Source organism: Sapajus apella, unplaced genomic scaffold (assembly GCF_009761245.1).
Source record: "Sapajus apella isolate SASKATOON/1434 unplaced genomic scaffold, GSC_monkey_1.0 scaffold6, whole genome shotgun sequence".
In the NCBI taxonomy this organism is placed as follows: Eukaryota; Metazoa; Chordata; class Mammalia; order Primates; family Cebidae; genus Sapajus; species Sapajus apella.
This window is the reverse complement of record NW_022436946.1, coordinates 20,768,638-20,784,152: the sequence shown is the minus strand read 5'-3', so window position 1 is coordinate 20,784,152 and position 15,515 is coordinate 20,768,638. Positions and strand designations below refer to the sequence as shown.

At 33.9% G+C, this 15,515-nt stretch overlaps 1 protein-coding gene across 7 annotated transcripts in view; it reads left to right on the top strand.

The window, feature by feature from the left end:
• The window catches only part of LAMA2 (laminin subunit alpha 2), a 618,514-nt gene that overhangs the window by 389,049 nt on the left and 213,950 nt on the right, over window positions 1-15,515 (top strand). For 4 of the 7 annotated variants that reach the window (XM_032274826.1, XM_032274824.1, XM_032274825.1 and 1 more), the window contains 3 exons: window positions 810-1,073; window positions 5,670-5,850; window positions 8,862-8,998. In XM_032274826.1, coding sequence (XP_032130717.1) covers window positions 810-1,073; window positions 5,670-5,850; window positions 8,862-8,998 — 582 coding nt within the window. The remainder of the gene's footprint in view (window positions 1-809; window positions 1,074-5,669; window positions 5,851-8,861; window positions 8,999-15,515) is intronic. The other 3 variants (XM_032274828.1, XM_032274830.1, XM_032274829.1) reach the window with 1 other exon arrangement.

Sequence of the window (15,515 nt, the reverse complement as noted above, 5' to 3'; positions counted from 1 at the left end):
TTTTTTTTTTTTTTTTTTTTTTTTTTTGAGATGGAGTTTTGCTCTTGTTACCCGGGCTGGAGTGCAATGGCACGATCTCGGCTCACCGCAACCTCCGCCTCCTGGGTTTAGGCAATTCTCCTGCCTCAGCCTCCTGAGTAGCTGGGATTACAGGCACGCGCCACCATGCCCAGCTAATTTTTTGTATTTTTAGTAGAGACGGGGTTTCACCATGTTGACCAGGATGGTCTCGATCTCTTGACCTCGTGATCCACCCGCCTTGGCCTCCCAAAGTGCTGGGATTACAGGCGTGAGCCACCGCGCCTGGCCAAATTTAATCTTAATCTGTGGAGATACTCTTTCCTTTGCCTTTACATTTTTGGCAGAATAAAATATTACTACTTTTGCTTTTTAGCACACACCTTCTTGTAGTTCCATCATTTAAAAGCTGCTTACTGTGAACACTCTACTTAACAGAAGTTTTCAGTAGAGAAGCTAATCAAGGTATTTTTTAAGGTACATTATTTTGCTAAACTGAAATATTCAGTTAAAATAGAGTATGTTGTTCTCAGTCCCTGAACTTGCCAGTTGCCCTGCTTTCCCTATGGCAAGCAGCTTCAGATTCCTCATGAGGGCGGACAGATTTGTTCTAGCTGTTTCACACAAATACATTGCATTCCTGATAAAGACAGTTAAGCAGAAGCAAGCATTTCTCTGATGTCAAACTGGCCTTACTGTAGGAAGTTTGAAAATGTCATCTGCTTCTATCTCTTGAATAATATCATGTGCTCTGTTTTGTTTTCATTTTATTTTTTGTTTGGCTTTTAAAGCCCAATATGTGGTGGGACCCAGAGAAGCGATTCTGTGTGCTATGTGACTGCAATCCCGCTGGCTCTGTGTCACCGCAATGTGATATTACAGGAAGATGTGTCTGTAAATCAGGCTTCGTAGGGAAACAGTGCAACCTCGGCAGGCAGGTGCACCAACAGGAGAAGCAGCCTCGGAGAGCGCAACGGGTGCTGGGTTCTCCCCAGAGGTGGGCTATCGGCGGCTCCAGCGGGTGCCCTCGGGGAGCCTATCGGGCCCCAGCTCCGGTAATCCCAGAGGCGTTGCATGGCTCATGCCTCCGCATGTCGTGTTCCATGGGCTGCGGCTGAAGTTCCCTGGTGGCATTTTACCAAGTAACAGTTGCTAAGTGTGCAAATCGCAAATGCAAAATTTAGACAATTCCTAATTGAACCCTTGCCCTTTTAAAAATAACTGTCCATATCCTTTAAAAAGCATACTCAAGCTCATAGGATCATAGAATATTCAATTAACCAAACTTTCAATTAACCATGAATATGCAGAAATGAAATAAAAATCTACTTTTGAGAACCTATAATCTTAGAAATGGAAGGGACTTCAGACATCCTTTGGAGAAAGCTAAATTTTATAAATGAACAAATAAAGGAAAATCGAGAAAAGAAAGTGATTTGCCCAAGAAAACTCAGCCCATTTGTCTGGCATTTTATCATAATTAAGAATTTTGTTAATTTCCACATCAGTTGTGCTTATGTGTACGACAAACACAAGAAACACATTTTCACACACAATAAATGGACAAATACTCAAAATGGGGAAAGCTGTTTCCAATTACGAAAGTGTGGTCCTCATATCACAGGTCGAAACAAAACAAATTCTGGGGAAGAGGGAAGAGAGGGAAGGAGGGAAGAAGAGGTCCCAGGCTGACCTGCAGAAGAGCAGGAGACAAGGCTTGCCAGCATACAGCCAGCACCTGTAGGGTACCTGTAGGTTGAGGATAGGCCATAGAAGGAGAGGGGAGATAAAAAGAAGAAAAAGTGAAAAAAAATTATAGTTTTATTTCTTGGTTCATTATCACACATTTTTAAAAAACAAATTTTGATGTCAGACTGCCTTAGATCAAATTCTGGCCTCATTACTTCCTAGCTATAGATTCCTTGAATCTTTCTGTAATTCAGCTTCTTCATCTGTAGTAAGATCCACTTCAGAGGGTTTATGTCTGCTTACATACTCCAAGAAGCAAATGCCAAGAGATTTCCTGGGGGAAAGGCCAATGAAGCATGAAGTGGGAGAGAGAGAGCATAGCCTTCTGCTGCAATGGGTTTCTGACTCCCAGGAAAACACAGACAGAAAGACTGGGTAGAAAAAGCCTTGTTTGGTGCATTTTGTCAAATCCTAAATTCTTGGCCAAGCCAATGGAATGTACCCAAGCAATTTTTACCCATTAAAGGAATCCTGAATTGGGCAGGAAGGCTCTAGTATCTTATTGTAATCAGCCTGAGAGAAGGATGATCTTGTGGAAGTTCCTCTTAGTTTATTCAGGGTGCTATAAGAACGTAGCATAGACTAAGTGGCATGTAAATAATGGAAATTTATTTCTCACAATTCTGGAGGCTGTGAAGTCGAAGATCCAGACGCGTGCAGATTTCCTGTCTGGTGAGGGCCCACTTTCTCTAGACAGTCATTTACCTACTGGAACTTCACATGGTGGAGAAACCTCTCTGGGGGCTCTTTTATAAGTGCAGTAATCCCATTTATGAGAGCTCCGTCCTCATGACCCAACCACCTCCCAAAGGCCCCACCTCCTGTCTATGCCACCACCTTGAGGGTTAAGATTTCTGCTTATGAATTTGGGAGGACATAGGCATTCAGTCCATTGCAGAGCACCTCTGGTGGGTCCAAAGGACAAGAAACTGGAGGTTTTCAGTCAGTAAAATTCTACGCTGCAGGTTGTCTTGTGGGTAGATGGGATGAGCCACCTCCAAGACTGTCTCAGGGTAGCAGTGAGAACAGTGCATCAGTCAGGAGCCTGGAGAGTTTTAGTAAAGAGTTAGGCGTGAGTACTATTATACTAGTGTTGTTAAAGGGAGAAATCTTTAAAATTTTTTTTTTCAAAAATAAATGCTTAGATGTACAATAAAAGAAAGGGATAATAACTGATTAAAATGTCTCCAAAATGTATATTTAGCAGAAAATCCACATTCATTCAAGCCCTACATATCTTACAGTACTACTGTATGAAGCAGTATTTTGTCCTGAGACTATTTCTTCCACTGCGGCAATACGCATGAGAGTTAAGAGCTCGAAGTCGGAAGCCAACCTAGCTGATCTGGAATCATGACTCTAAAATTGATTAGCTCATGACCTTGGGCAACTTACTTAAACTTTCTGTGCCTTAGTTTCACCACTCAATAAATAAGTGGTGATTATGACAACTGTCTGCCAGGGTTGTCCTGAGGAACAAATGAGTACATATTTGTAAAGGGTTTAGATTTGTAAAGGGTTTAGAATCGTGCTTTGCAAAAAGGAAGCACAGTATGTGAATGCTAGTTTTTATTACCTTGAGAGAAACACATTCATGGGAATCCATCCAATTTCCCACTGGGTCTGGACAGGCACCATCTCTCGTATTTATTTTACCTCATTAATCTCAATTCTTACTACAAATATCTGCTCCTTAAGTTTGTTTACTAGTGGGGTTTTCTTTAGCCTTCGAAATAAATTTTTGAACATCAAATTTATAAACATTTTATTACCGAAATTTGGTAGTATTTATTTTGCTAAACTTAGCCTTTAAAGCTACATTATTTAAATATTTGAAAAGTGAGGTAGAGGCATTTCTTCTTGTATATTTCCTTACATAATTGACTTTGGAATGTTTAAAGTGATAGCTATAATTTGGAATTTCATTTGATATTTGATTGATTTAAAGGGGTGTACACACACCCCTTTAATGCATATATCAATATGAGTGTGTCAGATATAGATATAGATATGTATGAGTATGTGTATATATATATATGAGTGTATATATCAGTATATATATATGAGGGAAGACAATTTCTGAAATCAAGATAAATACAAAGTATTATTTCTATGATTCAGATATTTTTCAGTACTGTTTTAATATATTGTTTAGTCTTTTTTGTCTATGCATTTCTGTTTCTGTTTTTGTATCTGGGTGGTATATGTGTCATTATGGGTATGTAAGTGAAATTTACGTAGTATTTATATAGTTTTGTATTGTTTTAAAATTTCTATTTCATGTTATGATCTAAGCATATTTACATCATTAAAACGGCTTCATAACAGGATTTTAATTCTCACATATTATTACATAATGTGAATGTCATAATTTATTCAACAATTTTTTAACATTGAACATTTAAGTGCCTGCATAATTAATCACTATGATAAATAATATTGTAATTGGCATGCTTTTTTGCTTTAACAATTGTTCCAATTTCTGATTATTTCTCTAAGTCAGGTATATACAATTTATGTAAGTTTCTTTTTACCAATAATAATATTATATGATTAATATTTTTATATAGGTGAATTTAATTTCAAAATCATGTCATCTATTAGAACGGTTACATGCTTTATTCTTTAATCATCTACTGCAATCTGAATTAGAACTAAAAATAAAAATAAAGCCAACAGTATATATAAAGATGAGAATGACTGTCAAACTGAGTCAACCCATTTTACATTCTAAAAATAAAACTATTCTTAGCTACAGTCATTTGAAAAGTCTAATTTTCAGTGTGATTTCACTTTTAGAACTTATTTTTTAAACTACTAACATAATATCTAAAATATACAATGAGGCTTATTCATTTCTCTTTAGGTGGCTCACATTAAGTGGAAAGATTTTTTTTTCACCAAGAAGCAATTATTAAGTCTAATTTTCCAAAATAGGAATTATTTTTACAAAGAAGTAATTACCGAGACTAATTTTCCAGATTAAAATATCATAATAATGTGACATGCTTTATATTTTTTAAAAAATAACCCTGACGTATTTTAACCCGGATAGATGTTTTTCATTTTTCTGCTAGGAGTGATTTTTTTAATCCATTAGCACTTTCTAACATTGTCATTTTAGACCTGATGACGTGCATTTCAAGAAAGTCAGCCAAAGCTGATAATGCAAACTTGATCATAAAAGGTGATTTGTTATAGATAGATAAGAGAGATGCAACTCAACAGAGAATAAAAGTTTCCTTTGCCTACCTGATCTGATGCTTTAATACGTGTTCTCACCAATCAATTTCAGTTGTTAGAATGAAACCCAAGACACCAAATGTTTGTTGAACCAATTATTTGTTCCGTGTAAGCATAAACTGAAAATTATATTTATAATGTGAATACAATAGTAATGATTCAGAGTATTTTTGGATATGTGATAAAATTAGATCAAATATTAGGGCAAAAAGAATTATTTTAACTTTACACTGCCGGTCAATAATGTTGAAATTATTTTTACCAAGTAGGAGTTCATAAGATCGGGAAAAAATCAATTCAGATGACTAAGAATGAAGCAAGTAAAATTTTAAATTAAGACTAGAAATACCACCTATAAGTCCTTTCCATATTGCTATTAGAACCTTGAAAAGTACCGGGAGAGGCTGGTGAAAATACGACAATAAAGGAAGCACCTAATTCTGCCATTAATTTTGATGAAGAATAATGGAACTTTTCTCTTTGGATATCATAGAAAATGTCCATTTGATTAAATGAAAACCCAATTGTCATAACATCAGTGAAGAATCGTGATAACTTTTAAGTTCCTCTTTTCCCACCTGATCTTTGGTATTGTGCATCTTGTTTCACTTTGAGTTAATGGATTTAAATTTAATTTTTCTCTCCTCTTCTGTTGCCAGCCTGGAACCTTTGGCCTACAATCAGCAAGGGGTTGTGTTCCCTGCAACTGCAATTCTTTTGGGTCTAAGTCATTCGACTGTGAAGAGAGTGGACAATGTTGGTGCCAACCTGGAGTCACAGGGAAGAAATGTGACCGCTGTGCCCATGGCTATTTCAACTTCCAAGAAGGAGGCTGTACAGGTCTGTAAGTGAGACTTAAGTCCAACATCTTCACTCTGGTAGTTTTAGTGTCTGACTTCTGTAACGGTTTGCTCTTTTAAGAAGTGATCATTGATAACAAATATATGATACAACATATTTAACATAATGTGTAATTACTTATTTTACATTACTTAACAAATGAAATACATGGCAGTTTGAAACACTGCCTTATAAATAATCATGTGCAAGTACTCAATAAAAATCAGCAGATGCTAATTTGGTTGTGTCCCTCCCTGTCTATGACTTTCATTTGGCCAGTCACTCAAAGACTGCTACAGCTTGAAAGTTAAATGTTCAATTTTTCTGCTACCAATCTTATCTTAGTTTAAGCTCTACCCGCCTCCCCTATGCCGATGCATTTCAACTTTCTCTTTGTCCCATTGCAAAATTGGCATAAGGATCAGGAAGTCAAGATTTGTTTTTTTGTTTTTTGGTTTTTTTTTACTGGTACCCCCAAAACATGTTTTGATCTACTTTTGGCTGCCTTGAAAACTGTGATGTTCTGAGACAGAAACAGATTGGCTCTGAGTATTTAGTTCATCAAAAAAGGCAGACAGAGGTCTCTAACCATGATTCCTTCAAGCAGTGTGCTTATACATCTGGCCACAGCCTTCACCCAAATCATGAGCTAAGAAAATATCACTTAGCATGCTACAGATGAAAGTGAAGATTGAACATTAGCCTTGATTTATATGCCATTAATTTTGAGTTGACCCCTATTTCAACAATCACTAGGTTGAGTATCATCTTTGCTTACTAACCTCATTGATTCATCCTGGATGATACTCACATACTCTCAGCACTACGGTAAGATTTTAAAACATTATTATTCACTGTTGTGGCAAATTTATGTAAGAAGCAGTAGGAATAATATTTAAAACTATTTAAAGAACCAATATCTTTCAGATATTCTCCAGTACTTTAGATATGTGATTTCTACCATAAATTAAGCCATGATAAGTTATGCTAATTGTTATAATTGTAGATCCTCTAAGAATCTATATATCTCTTAGCCAATATCTATATATTCTTAAAAATTATGAAGCTGTATTTTAAAATATACCCTGTTCTTTAAATCCAAAGCTCACTGACATTTTTACTTAATATGAATTAATGAGGTAGTATTATACATTTAAATACATACACTAACAAATTATAAATGAGTTAAGAATATTATTTTAAATTATATATTGGTGACAGTATTTAAGAAATGCAGAGCTACTAGCATTCTAACCCAAAGAAACACCATAGGAAAAAAAAAAGCACTAAACAGGCAGGATAGTGATATGGATGTGGATATGACTTGCACAGAACAGCTGGGAAGTGTCTAATGGCTCCCTCAGTAACTAGTTTTGGGACCTTGACTAGGTGATTTTGTTTCACTTTCCATCTGCAAAATTCATCTATTAAATTAGATATTAATAATATCTACCACACACGGTTTTTGTTACAATTAGTTGAGTTAGTGGCTATAAAATATTTAGAGTAATGCCTAGCATATAAGTACTATGGAAACGTTTATCATTATTATCTTTATTAGTTTTATTAATTGTGGTATACACTGTGCTTTGGCACAAGAAAACTAGCTAATTACTCAGGTCCTCTCTGTTTAGTGTTATGATTCCACTGAAGAACTGTTCAAGAGAATTTCTATTTGCAAGTAATGATGTGGACTGTCCCATGACATTTTTTTAGCATATAAATTTAAACACAATGGTAACTATTTTTCTTCTTAATGAATGACACATCTAAAATAAATCATTTGGCTTAAAATTAGCAACAACAGTAATAACAAAAACAACAATAACTAACATTTATTTAGTGTTTATTCTGTGTATAGTATTTTTCTAAACATCTTTCATAGCTGGTATGTAATGCTGTGAGCAATCTCATAAAAAGTGAATTTAGTCAAATATTCTAAATATATTCAGTGGAAATGATTCGGTCATCATATAACTGATAAAAAGTTTACTCATAACATTAGTCTTCCATTTGAATTCAAGTATTTGGGTTCCTTCTGTCACTTACATTTCTTTGATATGAAATGCTGCACAAAAATATTCTTAGTAGCTGGGTCAACTATCACTATGTGGCATGCATTCCTTGTCTTGGATGGCTTTGAAGATCTTCCCAAACATTATTTTTGGAGTCTTTGAAAAAGGACAAAAGGTAGATAACTTTGTAGTTTTTGAATGTTGCATGATAGCAACAAAAATGAAAAATCTATAGAAAAAGTCAGGTGGTAAATAAAAATCAAAAGTATCTTTATATGTAAACACTGTAATTCAACTATTTTAAAGTATTTGTAAAATTGCAATATCCTGATGTGTGCTTTTCTAACTATATACATGATGTACTGAATTTAAGAAGCTTATTTAAGCTTATTGTTTTTACTGCAGATCAGGCTCGTTGACAACAAAGAAAAACTAATTGGTACAGAACAGACAAATTAGAAATAAACTTAAAGATACAAACAAAATAGTAAACTTTATAGGATCTGGACATAAGGTATTACAGTTATCGAGGAATCTGATAACACCAGTTCTTTCCTTTCCTAAACTTCATAGGGAAGCTAAAAATACTTTAACTTTTGAAATTATTAAATGAAATACATCATATATTTTTTGAACAGCTCCTTTGTGAAATGCATTGTACTATGATATAAAAGATGAATGAGTTAGCTGGGCATGGTGGCGCGTGCCTGTAATCCCAGCTACTCAGGAGGCTGAGGCAGGAGAATTGCCTGAACCTAGGAGGCGGAGGTTGCGGTGAGCCGAGATCGCGCCATTGCACTCCAGCCTGGGTAACAAGAGTGAAACTCTGTCTCAAAAAAAAAAAGGATGAATGAGGTGAATTTTTATTTCCAACTAAACTTAAGTACAGAAGTGAAAAGAAAATAAGACAAACCATCACAATATAAAACTCAACACTTTATATAACATTTTTTACTATTTTTCCCCTTGTTTGTTTTTCCTCTTTCATCTGTGAAGCTTGTGAGTGTGCTCATCTGGGTAATAACTGTGACCCAAAGACTGGGCGATGCATTTGCCCTCCCAATACTGTTGGAGAGAAATGTTCTAAATGTGCACCGAATACCTGGGGCCACAGCATTACCACTGGTTGTAAGGTGAGTGAACCACTTTTTTGCTCTGATAAGTTTTTGGAGAGATTTTTGTTTTGTAGAGCTCTATCTTTGGGCATTTCAAAATTCAATATTTTATTACAAAAATATCGAACTGTTACTATAATGCGATTTCAGATACTGATCAGTAGCTTACATTTTACTTGTAGGAAAGATGATGAAGTAAGTACACATTTATGCAGCTGAGTCCATGAAATCTACAATAAAAGGGGGGTACAAAAAACAAAAAAAAATTCTATAATAATGCCAGAAAAGAGCTGTAACCTCATACCTAGACACAAGGAAATACATCTGCAAAGTATGAGGGATGAGAAATGAATTATTTTTTCAAAAATCTATAGAAATTGCCCCTTAAGCCCGTGTGTGGTGACTCGTGCTTATAATCCCAGCGCTTTGGAAGGCTGAAGCAGGCAGATCACAAGGTCAATAGATCAAGACCATCCTGGTCAACATGGTGAAACCCCATCTCTAAAAAAATACAAAAATTAGCTGGGACTGGTGACGTGCACCTGTAGTCCTAGCTACTCAGGAGGCTGAGGCAGGAGAATCGCTTGAACCCCGGTGGTGGAGATTGCAGTGAACCGAGGTCGCACCACTCAATTCCAACCTGGCACAGAGTGAGATGCTGCCTCAAGAAAAAAAAAAAAAAAGAAAAGAAAAGAAATTGCCCCTTAATATTACTAGGTTTCTGGTTTAGAAAGTAGCTGAGATCATTCTAAAGAGTCATTTTAACAACACTTAGCTTGGAAAAATCATTTTTTCCCATTGGTAGACCATAGAAAGTGACATGGCCAGAGTCATGTCCAGAGAAATCTATCTGACATCAGCAGGAAAGGCAACAATTTATAAGGCTGTTGAAGAATATATTAATGACAGATGCCAGAAGCCTGGACCCAGGTAATGAGCATCAATGAAGATATTTAGAGAGGGCAAGTTATGTTTTAGAACTCAAGCTGATACATCCTGATGAACTCATTGAGTTGGGGAATCAGAAAGAGAAGGCTTAAGGATGGCTCCAAGGCTTTGCTTTGCAATGGGGTAGATGATGATAAGTACCCTTTACAACTATAGGAATTATAGGAGGAGAAGCAAGTTCAGGAGGGAAAGATGATGACTTTGGATTTTTATCAGCTTTTTTTGAGGTATTAAAATTTACCCACTTAACGTAATGAATTTTAACCAATGATTACAGTGGTGTAATCATCCCTTGTGCCCCTTTGCAGTCAAGTCCCCCTCACCCGCCATGCAACTACTATTTTGCCTTCTAGCATAGTAATTTTGCAATTTCTACAACTTCATAAAAATAGAATCATTGTCTGGTTTTTTTTGGAGGGGGGATTTTTTGTTTCTTTGGCTCCCTTCACTTGGTGTTATATGTTGATGATTCATTCATATTGTTGCATACATCAGCAACAATATAATAATATTCCATTTGTATAGTGTACAGTGACTTGCTTATCTGTTTACCATTTTAGGGGCATTTGGGGTTATAATTTTGCCATGAACATTAACATACAAGTCAAAAGCAAGTTTATAGACAAATGTTTTCTCTTTTTCTCATAAGAACATTCCACATCTATGCCAATTCTTGAAATTTTAACCCTTTTTTAATTTTAGGAATTCTGCTGCATGTGTATTTTTATAGTTTGCATTTACTTAATGCCCAATCATGTTGGGAATCATTTTATTTATTTGCCATTTATACATCTTTGTTTGTGACATGTTTACAAAGTTTATGCCCATTTCTATTTTGAGTTTGTTTTCTTAGTAATGCATTGCAAAAATTCTTTATATATTCTGGATACAAGTTCTTTAACATATTCATATAGATTGCTTTTTACTTACCTTCTTCATTTAATTTTTATAAATGCTAGCTTATTTTCTTTTGCTCTTATACTGCCTACTTTCATGTTCTCCCCAAGAAAGACAAGGTCCAAAGATTTCTCTCCCATGTTTTCTTTCAAGAAGCTTTATAGTTTTAGCTCTCAAATGTAGATTTGTATTTCATTTTAAATATTAATTTTTCTATATATCAGGTAATGGTCAATGAATTATTTTGCCTCCTTTGTCCAAATCTATCAACTATGCACATGTTTGTACATTTCTGGATTCTTTTCTGCTTCACTGATCTATTCTTATGTTAATACTAGCTAATACGTTAATTATTGTAGCTTTCCAGCAAGTCATAAAATCAGGTATTGTAAACTCTCCAACTTCATTTATCGTTTTCAATGTCTTTTGAGTACTTTAGCTCTTTTACATTCCCACATAACTTTCAAATTTAGCATGTCAGTTCTTCACCAAAAAGCCTGCTAGGATTTGGCTGAAATTATATTGAATTGATAGATCAATTTGGGAAAAATCGATCCTTAAAAATATTAGTTATTCCAATGTATGAACATGGACTAACTGTGCACTTATTAAGGTCTTTATAATTTTTTCTCAGATATGTTTTGTAGTTTTTGATATGTAAGCCTTGCATGTATATTGTTAAATTTATCAGTGTTTCATATTTTTGATCAAAAGCAAATGCTACTATGCTCCATTTCGGTTTTGAATTCCTTATTACTAGAATAGAAAAATACAATTATTTTTATACATTAACCGTCTATACTGTAATCTTGCTAAACTTACTAGATCTAGTTACTTTTTGGTACATTTACTGGAATTTTCTTGTAGATAATCATGTCATCTGCAAATACAGACTACTTCCTTTCCAATCTGTGTAACTTCTGTGGCATTTTCTTGTCCTATTGCAGTAAACTATTGACTAGAAGTGGTGAGAGCAAATATCCTTACCTTGTTCCTTATGTTAGGTGGAAAGCATTGTCTTTTACAATTGAAAATGATATTGGCCATATTTTACCTATAGGTGCTCTTTACTGGTTTGAGGATGCTCCCTCATGTTTTTAGTTTGCTAAGAGCTTTTATTAAGAATATGTGTTCAATTTTGTTAAACGACTTTTCTGCATCTATTGAGATGACCATGATATTTCTTTTTAAGCTGTTAATATGACAAATTATACTGATTGATTTTCAAAGTATCAATCCAGTCTTGCGAGCTTCAGCTTAATCCTGCTTGGCCATGGGGATTATCGTTTTAAAATTATGTGATCCTGTTTGCTAGCATTTCGTTAATGACTTTGACTTTGGATCTATGTTTATAAGGAATATTGGTATGAACTTATTTTTCTTGTAGTGTTGTTGTCGGGATGTTGGTATTAAGGCACTGCTAGCCTCATGAAATGGATTCAGAAGTATTCCATCATCATAATTTCTAAAAGAGTTTGCACAATCAATGAAGTAGAAAACAGAAATACTTTAGAGGAACCCAAAAGGTGGTTCTTTGAAAAGATCAGTACAGTTGATAATATTCTAGAAAGGTTGATCAAGAAAAAAGAGAGAAGAAACAAGTAATCAAAATTATAAATAAAAGGGGACATCACTGTAGATCCTATAGACATTAAAATAATAATGTGGTAATAATAGGAACAACTTTTGCCTAATAAATTTAACAACTTGTATGAAAAGAACATTCCTTCTTTTTGCTTACCTTAATTTTCTCTTGTGTTCTAAGTTCCTTAAGGTGAAACCTTAAATCATTGATTTGTTATCTTTTCTTTCTACTAATACTGGACTTTACATTACAGTTTTTTTTCTAGGAACTACTTTGTTTGCACTCCACATATTTTTATATGTTATGTTTTAATTTTCACTTGGTTTAATATAATCTTTATCTTTGGTTAATTATTTACAAGTACAATGTTTAGTTTCTAAATATTTGGGGAATTTTCAAGTTATCTTTACTATTACTGGTACCTAGTTTAATTCTAAATTGGCCTGATAACATAATTTGTATTATTTCAGACCTTTTCAAAATTATTGAGATTTGTTTTTTGGCCCAGAATAGTGTTCAGTTTGTATATTGTTACATGTACACTTGAAAATAATGTGTATTCTGGAGTTGTTGGATGAAAACTTCTATATAGGTCAATTATCCTTAACAGTTTTTATATCTACATTTTCTTTAAATTACTGAGAGTGTTAAACTATAACTTTGTTTCTTCTTTCACTTCTCTTAGATTTTATTCATGTATTCTTGAGCAGTGATGTTAGGTGCATGCACATTTAAGATTGCTATGTCTTTTTGAAAAGTTGATGCCTTTTGACATTGTGAAATGTCCGTCTTTATTCCAGGTAACATTCCTTGTTCAGAAGTGCACTTTTTCTGATATATATATATATATATATATATATATATATATATATAGCTATTCCAACTTTCTTTTTAATGGTGTTTGTGTGGTATTTTTTTTATACCATCATCTATTTCATCTCTCTTTTTAAAATTTTAATGTGTGATTTTTTTTGGAGACAGGGTCTCCTTCCATTGCCAGGCTGGAGTGCAGTGATATGATCTCAGCTCACTGCAACCTCCACCTTCAAGCAATCATCTCACTGCAGCCTCCAGAGTAGCTGGGACTCTAGGCCCATGCCAACATGCTTGACTAATTTTTAAATTTTTTGTAGAAATGAGGTCTCACTATATTGCCCATGCTGGTCTCAAATTCCTGTGCTCAAGTGATCCTTCTGCAAAGTTCTGGGATTACAAGTGTATACCACCACGCCCAGCTTAATATCTGAGTGTGTGTGTGTCTGTGTGTCTCTGTGTGTGTGTGTTTAAATAACATATACTTAGATCTTTATTTTGCATCCAGTCTTAATACTTTGGCCTTTTAATTGGAGGATTTAAATCATTTCCATTTAATGTAAATACTAGTATGATTGGATTAAGTCTACCCTTTGCTATTTGCTTTGGTTTGCCTTACCTGCTCTTGCCTTCTTTTTTTTTTTTTTTTTTTTTTTTTTCCTGTCCTGTCTTCTTTCGGATTGAGTAATTTGTATAAGATCTTTGCTTCACTTTTGGATTATTAAAGATATCTATTCATTTTATGTCTTTGGCTTTTGTCTAGGAATATCATTCTTTAACTTTGCAGAATGTACATCAAAATAATATTATACCACTTTATATTTAGCATAAGAACCTTATAACAGTAAACCTCCAATCCTCTTTCCAATTCTTTGTACTATGTTGGCATATATTTTTACTTCTATATATTATACATCTGATAATATAAGCTTATAATATTGATTTAGTCAATTATCTTTTTTAAACAAGAAAAAATTCTCCTAAAACTACTTTTCCATGTGTATATCAATTCTAATGATTTTAATTTGCATACATTACAATTTTCATTTCATGTAATTTTTCTTTTTCCATTAACTACCTCCCTAATCTTTATCATTTTATTCCTATTATTTCAGGTCTGCTGACAATGATTTTTTACTTTTTTATTGTTGTTGTTGTTCCAGAAAGGTTTTTTTTTTTCCAAGATGTTTTTATGGAGTGTGTAATCCTAAATACTGTTTTTTAGCAATTTGATTATGCTTTTAGTTTTTTTTTTTCTGTTTTTCTTTAATAATTATTTTTTCACAGGATTAGTTAGATCTATTGGCTGTGTAGTATTATAGTTTTCATGAAATTTGGAAGTGAAAGTTGTCAGCCATTATATCTTTAAATATTTTTCCATTCTTCATTCCTATTGTCTCTTTTTGGAAATCATTTTTCATGTTGGGCCAATTGATATTTTCCCTCATCTCACTGTGGTTCTTATTTTTTAATTATTTTTGTATCTGTATTTTTTTATTTCTGATAGTTTCTATTGTCAAGTGTCCAAAGTCACTGATTTTTTAATGTGGTCTAACCTGTTTTTAATGCAATTGAGTATTTTTTATTTTAAATGTTGCATTTTTTATCTTTTAAATTTCCTTTTGGACATTTTATGTCTTATTTCCCTACCATATTCACATGTTTTTATTATTCTTGAAAATATAATGTTTATAAGCATTAGCATTTTTAACATGGTTGTCTGCTAATTCCATCAGTTCTGTTACTGCAGGCCTATTCCTATTGTCTGATTTTTCTCCTGTTTATGAGTCATATTTTCTTGATTCTTTACATGCCTGATAATTTTTATTTGGATGACAGACATTATATACTTTTCATTGTTGTGTATTGTATTTTATTGTATTTCTTTAAAGAATGTTGAACTTTATCCTGACAAACAGTTTAAATAGTCAAGGATCACTTGGATTTTTCTAAATCTTGCTTTTAAGTTTTGTTAGGGAAGGTGCAGAACAGTCTAAAGGCCAGGGGTCTGTTAATCTTTCTACTAAGCTATGAAACTTCTGAGAATACTACCTAGTTTTTTACTATCTCTCTTCACTCTGACTATTGAAAATACGACTTTTTCCAAGCTTTCTCAGAGCTCTAAGAATTTTTTCAGCCTAGGGTTTTCCAAGGCTGTTTTCCTTCATCCCATGCATGCACCTATCAGTATTCAGCCAATGACTCAAGGGAGCCCTTCTGCACATTTTTGGAATTTTCTCTCTATGTAACTTCTCTCTTTTTGAACACATATTTTATTTGCCATCACAAGTT